Consider the following 13,398-nt stretch of genomic DNA (forward strand, 5'->3'; position numbering starts at 1 on the left):
CTCCCCTGTAAAGTCATGTGAAATAAGCACCTCCGTCTTTGTTTATATAATAACATTGCAAGACTACCATCCATGACAACCTGAAGAACTCAGGGATTGGTAGGGGTAAGGAAATGAGGTAGAAAAAAATCCAAACTACATTGAACTTTTTGAATTGGATAGATTAGGCTGCATACAGAAATTCAGAAAAGTTACTGGGAGGTTAGATTAAGTTAAAAATAAGCACCCCATCCAAGGTAAGTCAGTATGGAGGGAGCTAGTGGCAGGGGGAAATCAGAGGGGCAAGTAGACTCCAGGGGGGCATGCAGGAGGAATCGGAGGGATAAGTGGAGTTCTAAAAGGGGAAATTGGAGGTCGAGCAGAGTCCAGAGAGGGGAATCAGGGCTGGAGGGTGGTGGGTGGCAGGCAGGTCAGGTCCACAAGTGGTTGTTGGTGTCTGGAAGTGTTTGGCGGGATCAGGAGGCTTCTGGGGTCCACTGGAGCTCTCTCCCCCACCCCCTGAGTCCAGGGGCTAGTTTAGCACCATTGACCTCCAAACCTCCAAACAAACAACCCCTCTCAGCAAAGATACCCCCATCTCTCCTGCCCCTTCCCACACCAGGACTTATATTCTTGGCTTCCAGCAACAGCAAACACTGAAAAAAACAGCACCAGGAGCAGCTTGCAGGAAGTGGGGTTTGGTGGGCTTGGTGGGGGAGTGGCTGGATGGTCTGTGGGAAGAGGGGGGCATGGAGCTGGGAAGAAGACTCAAAATAACCCAGAGCCAGGAGCAGGGAGTAGGAAAAGCATAGCCCTGGGGCTAGGGCAGGGATGGGCAAAATACAGCCCACAGGCTGGATCTGGCCCACCAGGCGATTTCATCTGGCCTGCAGGTGGGTGCCTACCAGTTAAACTATATCCAGCTGTTTCTGGGCTGCTCTTCCTGTGCTCACATGCGGCTGAGTCCACTCACTCCCATAGGAGCAGTGCACATTGTGCTTCCACTCTCAGCCACAGGACAAAAATATTTTTTAAATAAAATTAAACTATGTTATAGTAGATGTTTGGTTTTTAGAGTATTATTTGTTTTATTTCCTAATTCCAAGGTGGCAAACCCACCTCCCAAAAGGAGTACTTCCAGGGGCAAGGGGAGGGACTTGAGTGGAAAGGTCAGGGATTAGGATTGGGACTCACAGTTCCAAGATGGCAACCAGGGGGCAAGGCACCTGTCAAGGCTAGGGCCAGTGGCTGGGCTTTCCCAGCCCCTGCGCTGCACTGGGAGCTGTACAGAAGTTTGGCACAGTTAGACTGGTCTAAAAATGGCCAACCCTACCTAAGTTAGACTACCTTGCAGATAGGGTTAGCTTAGACTGGGTTGGCCATTTTTAGACCAATTTAACCTTTCCGGAACTTTTGTACAGATCACACTCATATCAATCCAACTATGGATCTAAAGAAAAGGACCACCTGGGTAAAATAAGTTAGACCGGGTGGCCATTTTTAACATGATCTAACTTCCCCTAACCTCCCTGAACATCTTTATGCACACCAATTGTCTAGCTGGATGATGCCAATGCCCCACCTCAAACTGTTTTTCCCTAAACTATGTTGGATGTATTATGGTAATTGTTAAAGATGGATTGTTTAGGGAGGATATTGAAAAGTACACCTTGAGAACATGCTGACGCTTCACAAATATCATCTTGCTTGGAATACTCTACTTTTGACCATTGTAAGCAGTGCCCAAGAAATGACAAATCACTGAAGATTTAAATTCCACCAGTCCAAGGGAAACAATGACCTCTTGGCAAAGTGACAGAAGCAGAGTGTGCATGACAAATTGTGGGTTTTTAGAAATCTCTCTTCTGAAGATATATATCTGACCATCTAGGATAGCTTTTATGAAGAAAATCCTGAGTGGGTTTCAAAAGATGTTTATTTATTCATCATATGGACACAATCTTTTGTGATGAGAGAGTTCATTTGTGGGAAATAGCACTCTCCACATCTTCCTTTGAAGATACCTTTAATGATAAATTATTCAAATAGGGGTAAACATGAATTCCTTGTCCCTCAGATGACCTGCTTATGTAAAAGTTTTGTTGACACAAATTGATCCATCAATGCAAAAATAAAGCTACTTATAATGAATGCATCCTGAGAAAATAAGGAACTTCTAAATCAAGAACTGCACAGAAATCTACGTAAGGAAGGAGAAAAATAGAGACCAAGGTCAGCATTTGGAAACAAAACCTTCTAAAGAAAGTTTCTGGCCTTCAGATGTCTGATACAGGGCACAAACTTCCAATTGAATAAGGAAGTAATTCTAAAAAACACTTCTGTTCCCCATGCTTAAAAATGACAACAGGGCACTTGAACTAAAGCTTGTTTGACCATTTTTAAGCACAGGGATGCTGATACATGAGACACACAAGCTGCTAGAATGTGGTAATTGCCACACTCTAGCAGACTCAATTAATAAAGTCTACTTTGAGGTGCTGGAATTCCAGTGTGCTGGTGCACATTCCGTGCTCTTGTATAGGCACCCCATACTTTTTAGTTAATGGGCATTAAAATAGACTAATGAGTATTAAGCATTACTTAAAAACCATGCTCTTGAGTTAATGTACATTAAGACAGGCTAACACACATTTTCCTAGTACCTCACAACGGACAGGCACCTATCTATACACGTGCAGAGAGGCCGCTCCAATGCACTGTAATTACAATGTGTCAGAGCAGGCTTGATTAATCAAGTCTGCTGGAGCATGGTAATTAACATGCTCCAGCATACTCCTGCATCATGTGCATCTGAGTCCCCACACTGAAAAATGGCAGCAGGGGTGCTTTAAAGTGAATTCAGTAAGCTTTAGTTAAAGCACCCCTGCCACCATTTTTCAGTGTGGGGATGCTGAGATGCATGGTACTACCAGCACTTTAATCAGAGAGGCTTTCAGAGCTGCTTTAATTAAAGTGGCCCCCTGCCCACCTGCTAGAGCATGTTTATAAATTGCCAGAGGTACTAGATTTAATGTGCATTAACTAAAGTGCATTCATGCACATATAAACACACTCACATTCAACTTAAAGTTCACTAGAGACTGAAATTGGTTTACAATGAGATGATTCCACTTAGCCATTACACCCAATGAAGACAGACAATATTATCTGAAGAAAAGGAACTAAAGTTATCAAAAACAAGAGGTAATGGATATGTCATGTCAAGGGCTACATTTTTACTGGGAGAATTGCTGCTGCCCTGATATGAACTATAAGTCCACAAGAAAGAATGCTTGTATGCTATTCTCCTCCATGCCTCCCCACCCCCGCCACCCCACCCCCATCTGGTCTGGTCAGGGAGTGGAGGGAGCTCCAGCTGTTGCTCCCTACCTTTTCTCCAAACCAGGGATTGCCTACTTCACAAAATGTGTTGAGGGCTTTGCCCTGCTGTTCCCTCTGTATCTCTGCCAGGAGCTGTGGACACCAGCTTTGAATATATCGTGTCGGGATGAGCTTCCCTGCATGCGGCACTTGGACAGCAAGTAGGAGGGGTCAGCTGTAGGCTGAACACCAGGACTACTCCCTCTCCCAAAATGATTTCTAGCAGTGGAAATTTCTCAACCCCTCCCCACCCAGAAAACCACCTGTTTGCGGTCATAGGACACTCGTATATGTGATGAAAATTGCCCCTTTTTGCATTTTAATTGCATTACACTTTACACATATGGTGTGTTGTAATTTAAATGAGCTTGTTGCCATGCAAAATAAACCACATCCCAATGTATTTTTAGTTTGCATTGATGCAAATTGCAACAATACAGCCATAGATCTGTCATGTGTACATGTGAAGTCGGTGCATGATGTGTAATAAGCCCCTCTGTCCACCAAATGTCACTTCAATTTTCAGGTATTTGTGTATAGTCTACTTTCGAACACCAGCTATAGTAGCCTGGCCCAACATAAATCAATCTTCTGGTCGGGTCAGATTATGGGTGCCCCTGCTTAAGGCAAAGAATATTAAACCGCCAGGTGGACACACCCACCCAGCATGGCCCTTCCCAGGATGGCCATCTGGTCTGTGCTGCTTCTGGCTCCCCAGGGGGTCCATGACTGCCAGTCGCACCGCAGGCCCATAACCCACCCCCACAAAGAATATAAAACCATGTGACCACTTCATGCAGGTGGCTGGGAGAAGTTTCATTTCACACAAAAAAGCACATTGCGGCTACCTGCTCCAGGACTGCAGACAGCCCCAGGAAGCACCCACCACCTGCACACATACCCCTGCCCACCCAGCACTGCCCTGCCCAGGGTGTCTGCCTGGGCTGTGCTGCCCCCTCCCCAGGGGCATGGCTGATTGCCAGTGGCACTGCCAACCGAAAACCCACTCATGCTTCATGCAAAGAATATAAAACCACTGGGCCACTTTACGCAGGTGGCGGGGGTGGTTTCATTTCCCACTAAAAAGCAAATTGCAGAGGGGAGCTGTGATCTACAAAGAAACTTTATGCAACTGTTGCATTTTATGCTGGAGCCAGTGAGCAGAGTGTTTTGAATGGCTTGGTGCCATGGGGAGGGGGGAGGAAAGGGTTCTGAGGAGTTGCAGTGAGGAAAAGAACCTTTGCCAATCTCAGTGACCAAGACACTGTGACCCATTGACCCAGACATTGCTCCTGATGGGCTCCTTTCCAACTGGCCGACAGACATCCTGACCCTCCAGGACACTGCCTGCCCCTTCCCTTGCATTGGGCCAGGCACAAGCCTTGGGTCTGGCATATATCTGAAGCCGCAGTCACCAGGGAGGACCATGAAAAGTGTCTTCCCTGGTAAAAAATTAAAGCTCAGGTGGGGGCTGAGGGGCTTGCACACTAGAAAAAATGTTATGATGCCTGCATGCTAGAGCCTGCATCCTGGAACCGGACAACACCACACTGGTTTAAATGGCAAATCATGTGCTTTGTGATGGGCAAGACTCTGGTCAGTGATATCCAGAAGATTCCCCTGGTAACACAGAGGCATAATGTTGTGTGGCCCAGAAAGTATTTGCAGCCATAATCACAGCCAAATAGCCAATTCCTTATTTGAGCCAATATACTTAGCACAGCCTAATTTTTCCTCCAATGTCATGTATTTGCTCACCACAGTCACCTCTGGACTGGGACCTTGTTAAACCAGCCCTGAAACAAAAATATGTAAGAGTGGTTTTAGATGGAGAAAAGGGAAGACAATTTGCCACTGTTTGGACTTCAGGAATTCAGGTGATGTCAAAGTATGATCTGTCCACATTCTCTTCAAAATACTTGAAAATGAAACCTGAAGATGACCTTTTATTCTGTTTGAAGTCTTCATATTGTACTATAACAGGCTATGCACTTGCTCATTATTCAGCAGAGTTATTTCTCATATGTGGACTGGTTCTGCTACTAGAAATCATCAATAATGTCTTCGCCTTCTTAAATTTAACCTATATTAACTTTGGATTATATTAAGATACCAGTACCTTCCTGGAACTTCAACCCAAGCAAAATATAAGAACTGAATAAGGAATGTTAGGATATTTCTAATTTATTTTTTTTCTAAGTGTCCTAGCTGTAGACTCTCATGAAACCAAATAAAGTGCAAAACTAGAGAGCTTGGCAGTTAATGCTTTTTGGAAAAATGAATTCTGAAATCTGTTCTGTCTCTCATCTAGCTATTATTGTGAAAATACTACAGACCCCCTGAGACTCTCTCTCTCCCAGGAAAGTTAGGCACCATGTATGGGTGCTAAATGCTGAGAAAACATCATGGCAAGAGGTGCACCTCTTAAAAACTAAATTGTAGCCATGAACAGGTGTTTATTTCTACCAGTGGAAGTTTCTGAGAATTTTCCACCACTAGAAATCATTCTGAGTGAGGAAGCTTACAGACATTCAGCTTGCAGGGACCCCTTCTCTTGCTCTCTCTACCTTCACAAGACTGGGGTGATCCTGATGTAAGGAAGGCAAAGAGAGCAGTGCCTGCTCCACTCCTCCCAGTCTCTGGTGGGAGTGAAGTAGTGGGGAAGGACTCCCCCCACATTTCCCAGACTTGGGTTCAGGGAATGAGCAGGGAGCAATCTCCTCCACTCTGCTCCCTGTCTTTGAGAGTGGAACAGAGGGGGCACTGGGGCAAAGCCACCAGCCTCTCTCCAAGACATCTAGTACCTGGCTTGGGGAAGGAAAAAGGACCAGCAGGAACTGCTCCCATCCGTCCTGGACCAGTCTGGAAGAGGAAGGAGCAGTGAGGTCAAGCCTCCAGCCCTTCCCAAAACTGTTTCACGTTACATGTGAAAATTTTTTTATGGCTGATTTGTCATTTTATATACTCATATGTAGCACCCTTGTCATTTATGCCACAATTAACATGGTAATCATGACACGTAAATGAGGCCTTAGAACCCCCACGGGCACAACAGAAAACTAAGTAAAGATAACTTTTAGCCATCTGTTCTTTCCTGTTAACAGTTGACCCTGGCTAATAACAATACATAAACCTCTTCATATAATGTATGCATGCAGAGCAGAGAACATAGTTCCAGATTATCTGATTTATTTAATCAGTTAAAGTACATTTCTGTTCTATATTCTGCCAAACTCTTGTATAGTACCTTTCTTTTGTAGATTCCAGAGCACTGGCCGATTTCAGAGGGGGCACAAATGCTCTCCATGCCCCCCTAGAAGCAGCAGCGTTTGGTGTCGGGGGGGCACCAGTGCTCTCAGGAGGAGCACGTGCCCCCCGGTACCTCCTGCTACACGTCGTCTATGAAGCAGTGGCTGCTCCAGGAAAGAAGGCAGCTGCCACTGCTCTTTGCCTCTTCCCCAAACCAGCCACTGCTCACTTTGAGGAAGGGATTGGGGGCTTTAGCTCACTACTCTCTTTCCCTCTTGGCCCAGTCTGGGAGGGGAGAAGTGGGGCAAGCTCCCCCTAGCCCCTTCCCCAGATAAAGGGCCCAGATTTGGGAATAGGCAGGTAACAGTGAGCAGATGCTCCTCTGTTTCACTCCCAGCCTCAGAGAGCAGAGCAGAAGCAAACCCCCCTGCCACACAGAACCCCTGATGTGAAAAGCAGGCAGGGGGTGGCAGTGCTCCTTCTCTTCATAAGCAGTGGGGGAAAATATTATTTGGGGGGGAGCTGAGTCCCATTTGACACCTGCCCCTCCCTCCCACAGGGCTGTTGAGGGGCCAGCACACACTGGTGCTATACATGGCAGCGGAGAAGCGGCTGCATGCTGAGCTGCACCAGGCACTGCGGGATGGTGGTGCCATGGTGCTGCTGCTGTAGTTGGCCACCGCAAAAAGTTGGGGAGGACTAAGCCCCGTTAGCCATGGCCTTCCATCACCTCAGCTCCTAGGCACTGGGAGCCAATGGACTGAACCCTGTGGCAAAGCCCCACCTACTCCATACACTTGGCACTTTACTGTGAGAAGCAGGTGGGTGCTTTGCCCATTTATTCCAAGGACAGCCTCCTCAGGCCTAGTTTCCAGCCCTGTGAATGCCAGAAGAATCTAACAGGGACAGGGACCAGGCTTGGGGAGCCTTTCCCTATGCCACCTCTTCCCAAAATTAGAGACTGCAGAGAGGTAGGGAACAATGGATGCTGCTTCCCTCACCTTCCAGACCAATTCCAGAGAGGAGGGGAGGGGAGAAAAGCAACAGTGCAATAGTACAAAACCACCTGATCCTTACTCCAGGGACTCTGGTGTGAGAAAAGGGCATGCATCTGGCATACCTCTGCTCAGCTCCCAGTGCCCAATGGAGGGAGCAGTGGTGCAAAGCTCCTGCCTGTTTATCAAACTGGGGGCCTTGATATATGAGAAGCCAACAGGGTCCTCTCCTCCCATCCTGGTCTACAGGAAGGGCAGAGGCAGCTGCCCCTTATGCCTTCTCCAGACCAAGTGATCCCAATCTCAGGAAGGCTCAGGAGCCTTTTCCCTAGCTCCACTCTTCCTCACCCCCAAAAAGTGTTAAGCTGAGAGAAAACATACAAATATGAATCTCTCCCAGGAACAACTTCTCACTGGCTGAAGTTGGCTTATCTTTCTCCCAGAACTGCTATTTTTCGTCTGGAAGAAAAAGTACAAATGTTTTTACACAGAGCAATTCATCCCACAGAAACTGAACCTCCTTTACATGACCCAATATTCTTCAGTTATGCCATCAGGATATAAGAGAACCAAAGCTCTAACATTACTACTACAAAAATCCTTAACCCTAATATAAACTAATTAAAACTACTTTAGGCATGTATAAATACTATGTATTTCTAAAACGCCTATCTGATACACCCATAACTGAGACTGTGAAGAGGAAATGCAAAGGAAAGGAATAAGGTGGAATACTTTGGCAATTATGGAGGCACAGCTAATGAGACTCTCTTCCAGCTTGTACCTTTTACAGCTTTCTTCAAAAAAACATTTTCTACTATTTAGGATGCACTGTTATCTAGAGGTTAAAGCAAAGGATGCAGTTTCCAAATCTTCTACTGCCACATTCTTTTACCTTGCACTTGTGAGCAACCTAAACACTCCATGTCTCCTCTTCACCAAAAGTAATTTGGGGATAGTTATATTTACCTCTGGGAAACATTCTGAGATCTTCTGATAAGAAAACCTGTACAACTTCAAAGGTGTTGTCCTGTTTTTTCTAAAACAAACTCAACTAAAAAAAGGTAGGAAAAATCAAGTCTGTTCTGTCAGACTAAAAAAAAAAAGGCAACAATAAAACTAGAGATTATGAATTTTACAGAATTCCCTTTTTTCTGTGACCTACTACTCTCGAAAATAACAGACCTGTAAGGCAAGAATGCTCAAAAAAATAAACAGGAATACAGAATCAATACATCCTGAAAACTAGCTTAAAGTATGCTCAACAAATAAAAAGGACGGGAACTAAATGACAATAAAATAAAAGAAGATAGATTTAGTTATACCTAACTCAAGTTGAAATGAATGAATGAGATTCACCAACAACCATGAAAAAAAGAAATTGACAGTCAAGGAACGTTAGATGCTTTATGTACCAAATATTTTATGTACCTATGTCTCCTTTCTCTGCTCTGCAGAAAGTTTTCTCCTAATTTCTGAAAGATTGGAGACATCAAGCTTAAAGGCCTAGTGTATCATTTCTTGGTTTTCAGGGTGGATAAAACTGCCACTTACCAAAATGCTAACTCAATTGAGCTACTTTTGGTCATGTACTTAATACTTAAAATATAGCTAAGTTTTCTCAAGTAACATTCAAGCTTAGTTACCTTTTAATTAAATGACACAGTGAAAGATAGGTTTGCTTACCTTTTAATATCGCTAATGAGCCTGTTTTTCTCCTGGACCACTTGCTTATGGTGCATTCGATGGAAATCACGTTCTTTCTGTATTTTTAGCAGAGCCTCCTTTGCTTTGCTGCATAAAAAAATAAATGTGAAAGAAACTGCTGCTAACCTCTTTGGTAACTTTTGTTTTGTGGGGTCTGTTGTGAACTTGTAGATATGTGTACCTACAAACCTTGAGTTGGCAATTTGTCATTGTAATTCCTGCTGGGGCATATCTGTATTGGTCACTTAGATTCCTTTCTGCTTTAATACCTTAGTCTCAGAGATAAGGGCCAGATCTGCATATGCGGGCATGTGATATCTCTTTAGCCCTAGCATTGCATGTTAAACTGTGGACGGTGCTGCTAAATTACACGCCAGGGCAAAATTTGCTAGTGGGATTTCCTGGTAGCAAAAAAAAAAGGAAACAAAAAAAGAACCTTGAAGAAAAAAATGGTAAAAAGCATGCCAAAGTAGCATGAAAGTGGACAAATGCAGAGAAAGGGAAGCAGACAGCCTAGGCCTGCCTGCTCCCCATCTCTGCATGCTGCAGGGCCCCCACACTGAGGCACCCTGATCAGCAGCCAGCCACTCCCCAGCTGCCTGGGGTGCAGTATGCCTTGAGATAGGGGAGCTGGCAGCCTTGAGCCGGCTGCTTTCCTGTCTTTGCACTCCTCAGTGTGGGTGCTCCACTGTTGAGCCCCCACACTGAAGCATGTGGAACCCTTGCATTGAGGCACACTGCACCCCAGCCAGACACAGACCAGATGGCTGGGACACAGGGTACCTCAAGCACAGGGGCTCTGCAGCACGTAGAGACAGGGGAGAAGGCAGCCCTGGGATGCCTGCTTTCCTGTCTCCATGTGCCACTCCCCAGCTAGCTAGAAGCACACTGAGGCACCCTGTGCCCCAACCAGCCCCCCTTGCAGCATATGGAGCAGCAAGACAATACATTGCACTGCAAAACACATGGGCAGGGGCATACAGTGAGGCACAAAGTAGTGACACAAATTTGTGTCACTACTATTTATGCCGCTGCAAACACAGGCCCCTGCTCACATGGACATGGCCAAGGAGTTACACTCAGGCAAATTTTATGAGATACAAAACTGTTACAAAGCACTGGCTTGCTAGCAGTCAGTCAGTGACATAGTGGGGGTGGTCTGTTCAACAGCCTGCCTCTGAAGATTGGGCCTTCCCATGAGTCTTTATAGAAATTATATAATGTTCAACCAATCAAAACAAGACATGCTTCAGTCTTTTAGCAAGTATAGAAGTTCTACCTTTCCTACATTAACTATATTATCAGTCTATACTAATCTAAAAATGTGGTCTGAATAGTTTAGTACACTGGTATAAACATAAACCTACTCAAGCCCAGCTTTTTTAGCAAAGTCTACTACACTTATTTGCATAAAAAGTAAGCATGGAAGAAACTGTTACTGTACTTCCTCTGCAACTTCTTGGGTGATGTGTTGTGCACTTGTAGGTGTTTATGCCTATCGAACTTGAGTTGGTGACTTATAGTAATAGATCTCACTGGGGCAGCATATCCTAATGTCTCTGGGTGATGGCATGAAGAAAGACAGTGCTCTTTTATTCCTCTTCAGTCCTTTCATACTCAAATTCATGTACATTTATACAGTGAATGACTGGGCATGAGCATGTGTAGCAGAAATGTGTGCGTATGTGCATGTGAGTGTGTACGGATATGTGCATGCATGTGTTGTATGCACACACACTCAAGTATACAACAATTACACAAGGTGTAAGTAAACATTTTCTTTTGAGCAGTTGCATTTGTATGAATTCACCTTGCGGGTGATAAGCAAACATTACACCTGTGGCAGTAAGGTTTTGGAGTCTATTTTAAGAAAGATAGGAGCATGGAGCACTATCCAAATTCCATGCCACATACAAAGGCCAATGAGATGGCATAATATTTGGCAAACATAAGGACTGATAACATTTACTGACTTGAAAATGGAATAATTGGAAAGTCTCTAAGAAAAGCAACAGAGAACTGTGAAAAACCTGTAAATTTGTCCTGGGCTTTCAGCTTGGATATGTCATTGTAGGATTTTATGCAAACGATGGTCCTTTTCAGAATTGTGAAGGCACAGCCTGTTTCAGCAGAAACCACAAAAACCTTAGGTAATCTTTTGATCTGTGAATGTAAAGTGTGCCCCCATATATATGGGGGCACACTTCTATATATATATTGCAATCACAGAAATATCTTACAAACAGAATCAAAGAAAAGTAGGGCTACTAAGAACCTCAGGCGGTTATCTAATCCAGATCCCTTGCTCAAGGTAGGATCATCCCTGTCTAAATCATCCTAGACAAGCGTTCATCTGAATTACTTCTAAAAACTTACAATATTTGAGATGCCACAATCTCTCTAGGTGTCCTGTTTCAGTGCTTAACTATGCTTATCTACACAAGCTGTTAATAGAATGTTGCACTTGTCCTTGATAAATTTAATTTGATTAAATTCAGACCATTTCTATACTTTATCAAAGTTTTTCCGGGAACCTAATCTTACCCTCCAAAGTGTCTGCAACTCCACCCAACCCAATTCTGTCATCTACCTACTGGACATAGGTACTTTCTCCCTTAATTCTGGGGAGAACTAGGGGAAAAATTGGTAAGTGAATTACCATATACATTCAAATAAAAGATGACCCTGAACATAAAATGACACCCTCCCCCGCCCCCCAATAATTAGATACTATATGTGGAAAGCGTATACATTTGTTATAAAGTTTCCAAGTATAGAATCTAAGTATGGGATGTTTACCTGGAATTTGTTCATCTTTCACTGCTGCAACAGGGAAAATAAATCTGGAGGAGGGAGGTCAGGTGGCCCCTTTGCCCTCCACTCCCATCCCCACTTCTCCTTGCAGCCCTTCCAACCCACACCACCCTTACTGTCAGACCATGCTCTCCCTGAGCACATGGAAGTGAGAAGCAAATCTGAGAACACTGACCCTGAAATAAACATTAATATAGTAATTTGTATATAGCTATTGACTTAGTTCATGAAAAATTGATGCATTTTACCTTTTGACCTTTTTGAAACTGCTGAAAGTTTTAGCACAGGAATATACTATATATATAGATGTGGGTTTGAAGTGTACTCTGTTCAAGTTTGCAGATGATATTAAATTGTGGGGTAAAGTGCACATTCCGGAAGGGAGGGAATGATTGGAGGCAGACCTGGACAGGTTAGAAAAGTGGGCAGTACACAATAGGATGCAGTACAACAAGGACAAATGTAGAGTGCTCTACCTAGGGCACAAAAATATCCAGCACACCCTACTGGCTAGGAAATTACCCTCTCAGCAACACAGAAGTGAAAAGAGATCTTGGAGTCATAGCAGACTCCAAGATAAACATGAGTCATCAGCGGGACAAAATCATCAGCAAAGCTAACCACATTTTATCATGCATCAGCAGTTGCATAACAAACAGAACCAAAGAGGTGATACTTCCACTCTATGCAGCATTAGTCAGACCACAGCTGGAGTACTGTGTCCAGTTTTAGGCACCATACTTCAAGAAGGATGTTGATAGACTTGAGAGGGCTCAGAGGAGGGCTACTTGTATGGCTACCGGCTTGCAGGACAAGCCCTGTGAGAGACTGAGGGACCTGGACCTCTTTGGCTTCCACAAGAGAAGGCTGAGAGGTGATCTTGTGGCTGCCTACAAATTCATTAGGGGAATGCAGTGAGGGATCGAAGATACTCTGTTCACCAGGGCACCTCTTGGGGTAACAAGGAACAATGGTCACAAATTGACAGAGAGCAGATTTAGGCTAGATATCAGAATAAAACTTCTTCATGGTAAGAGTGGCCAAAATCTGGAATGGGCTCCCAAGGGAGGTGGTGCTCTCCCCCACCTTGGGGGTCTTTAAGAGAAGGCTGGATAGGCATCTGGCTGGGGTCATCTGACCCCAGCACTCTTTCCTGCCCAGACAGGGGTCAGACTTTATGATCTGTTGAGATCCCTTCCGACCCTAGCATTTATGAATCTGTGAATGAATATTTTTTGATGTAGCAAAACAAGTAAAATATACTTGTTGCATG

At 44.4% G+C, this 13,398-nt stretch overlaps 1 protein-coding gene across 2 annotated transcripts in view; it reads right to left on the reverse strand.

Annotated features, from left to right (window-relative positions):
* The window catches only part of SPAG16 (sperm associated antigen 16), a 1,224,108-nt gene that overhangs the window by 1,128,878 nt on the left and 81,832 nt on the right, over positions 1-13,398 (reverse strand). For both annotated transcript variants that reach the window (XM_019523400.1, XM_019523399.1), the window contains exon 6: positions 9,291-9,398. In XM_019523400.1, coding sequence (XP_019378945.1) covers positions 9,291-9,398 — 108 coding nt within the window. The remainder of the gene's footprint in view (positions 1-9,290; positions 9,399-13,398) is intronic.

Source organism: Gavialis gangeticus, unplaced genomic scaffold (genome assembly GCF_001723915.1).
Source record: "Gavialis gangeticus isolate Ggan-Ray unplaced genomic scaffold, GavGan_comp1, whole genome shotgun sequence".
Lineage (NCBI taxonomy): Eukaryota > Metazoa > Chordata > Crocodylia > Gavialidae > Gavialis > Gavialis gangeticus.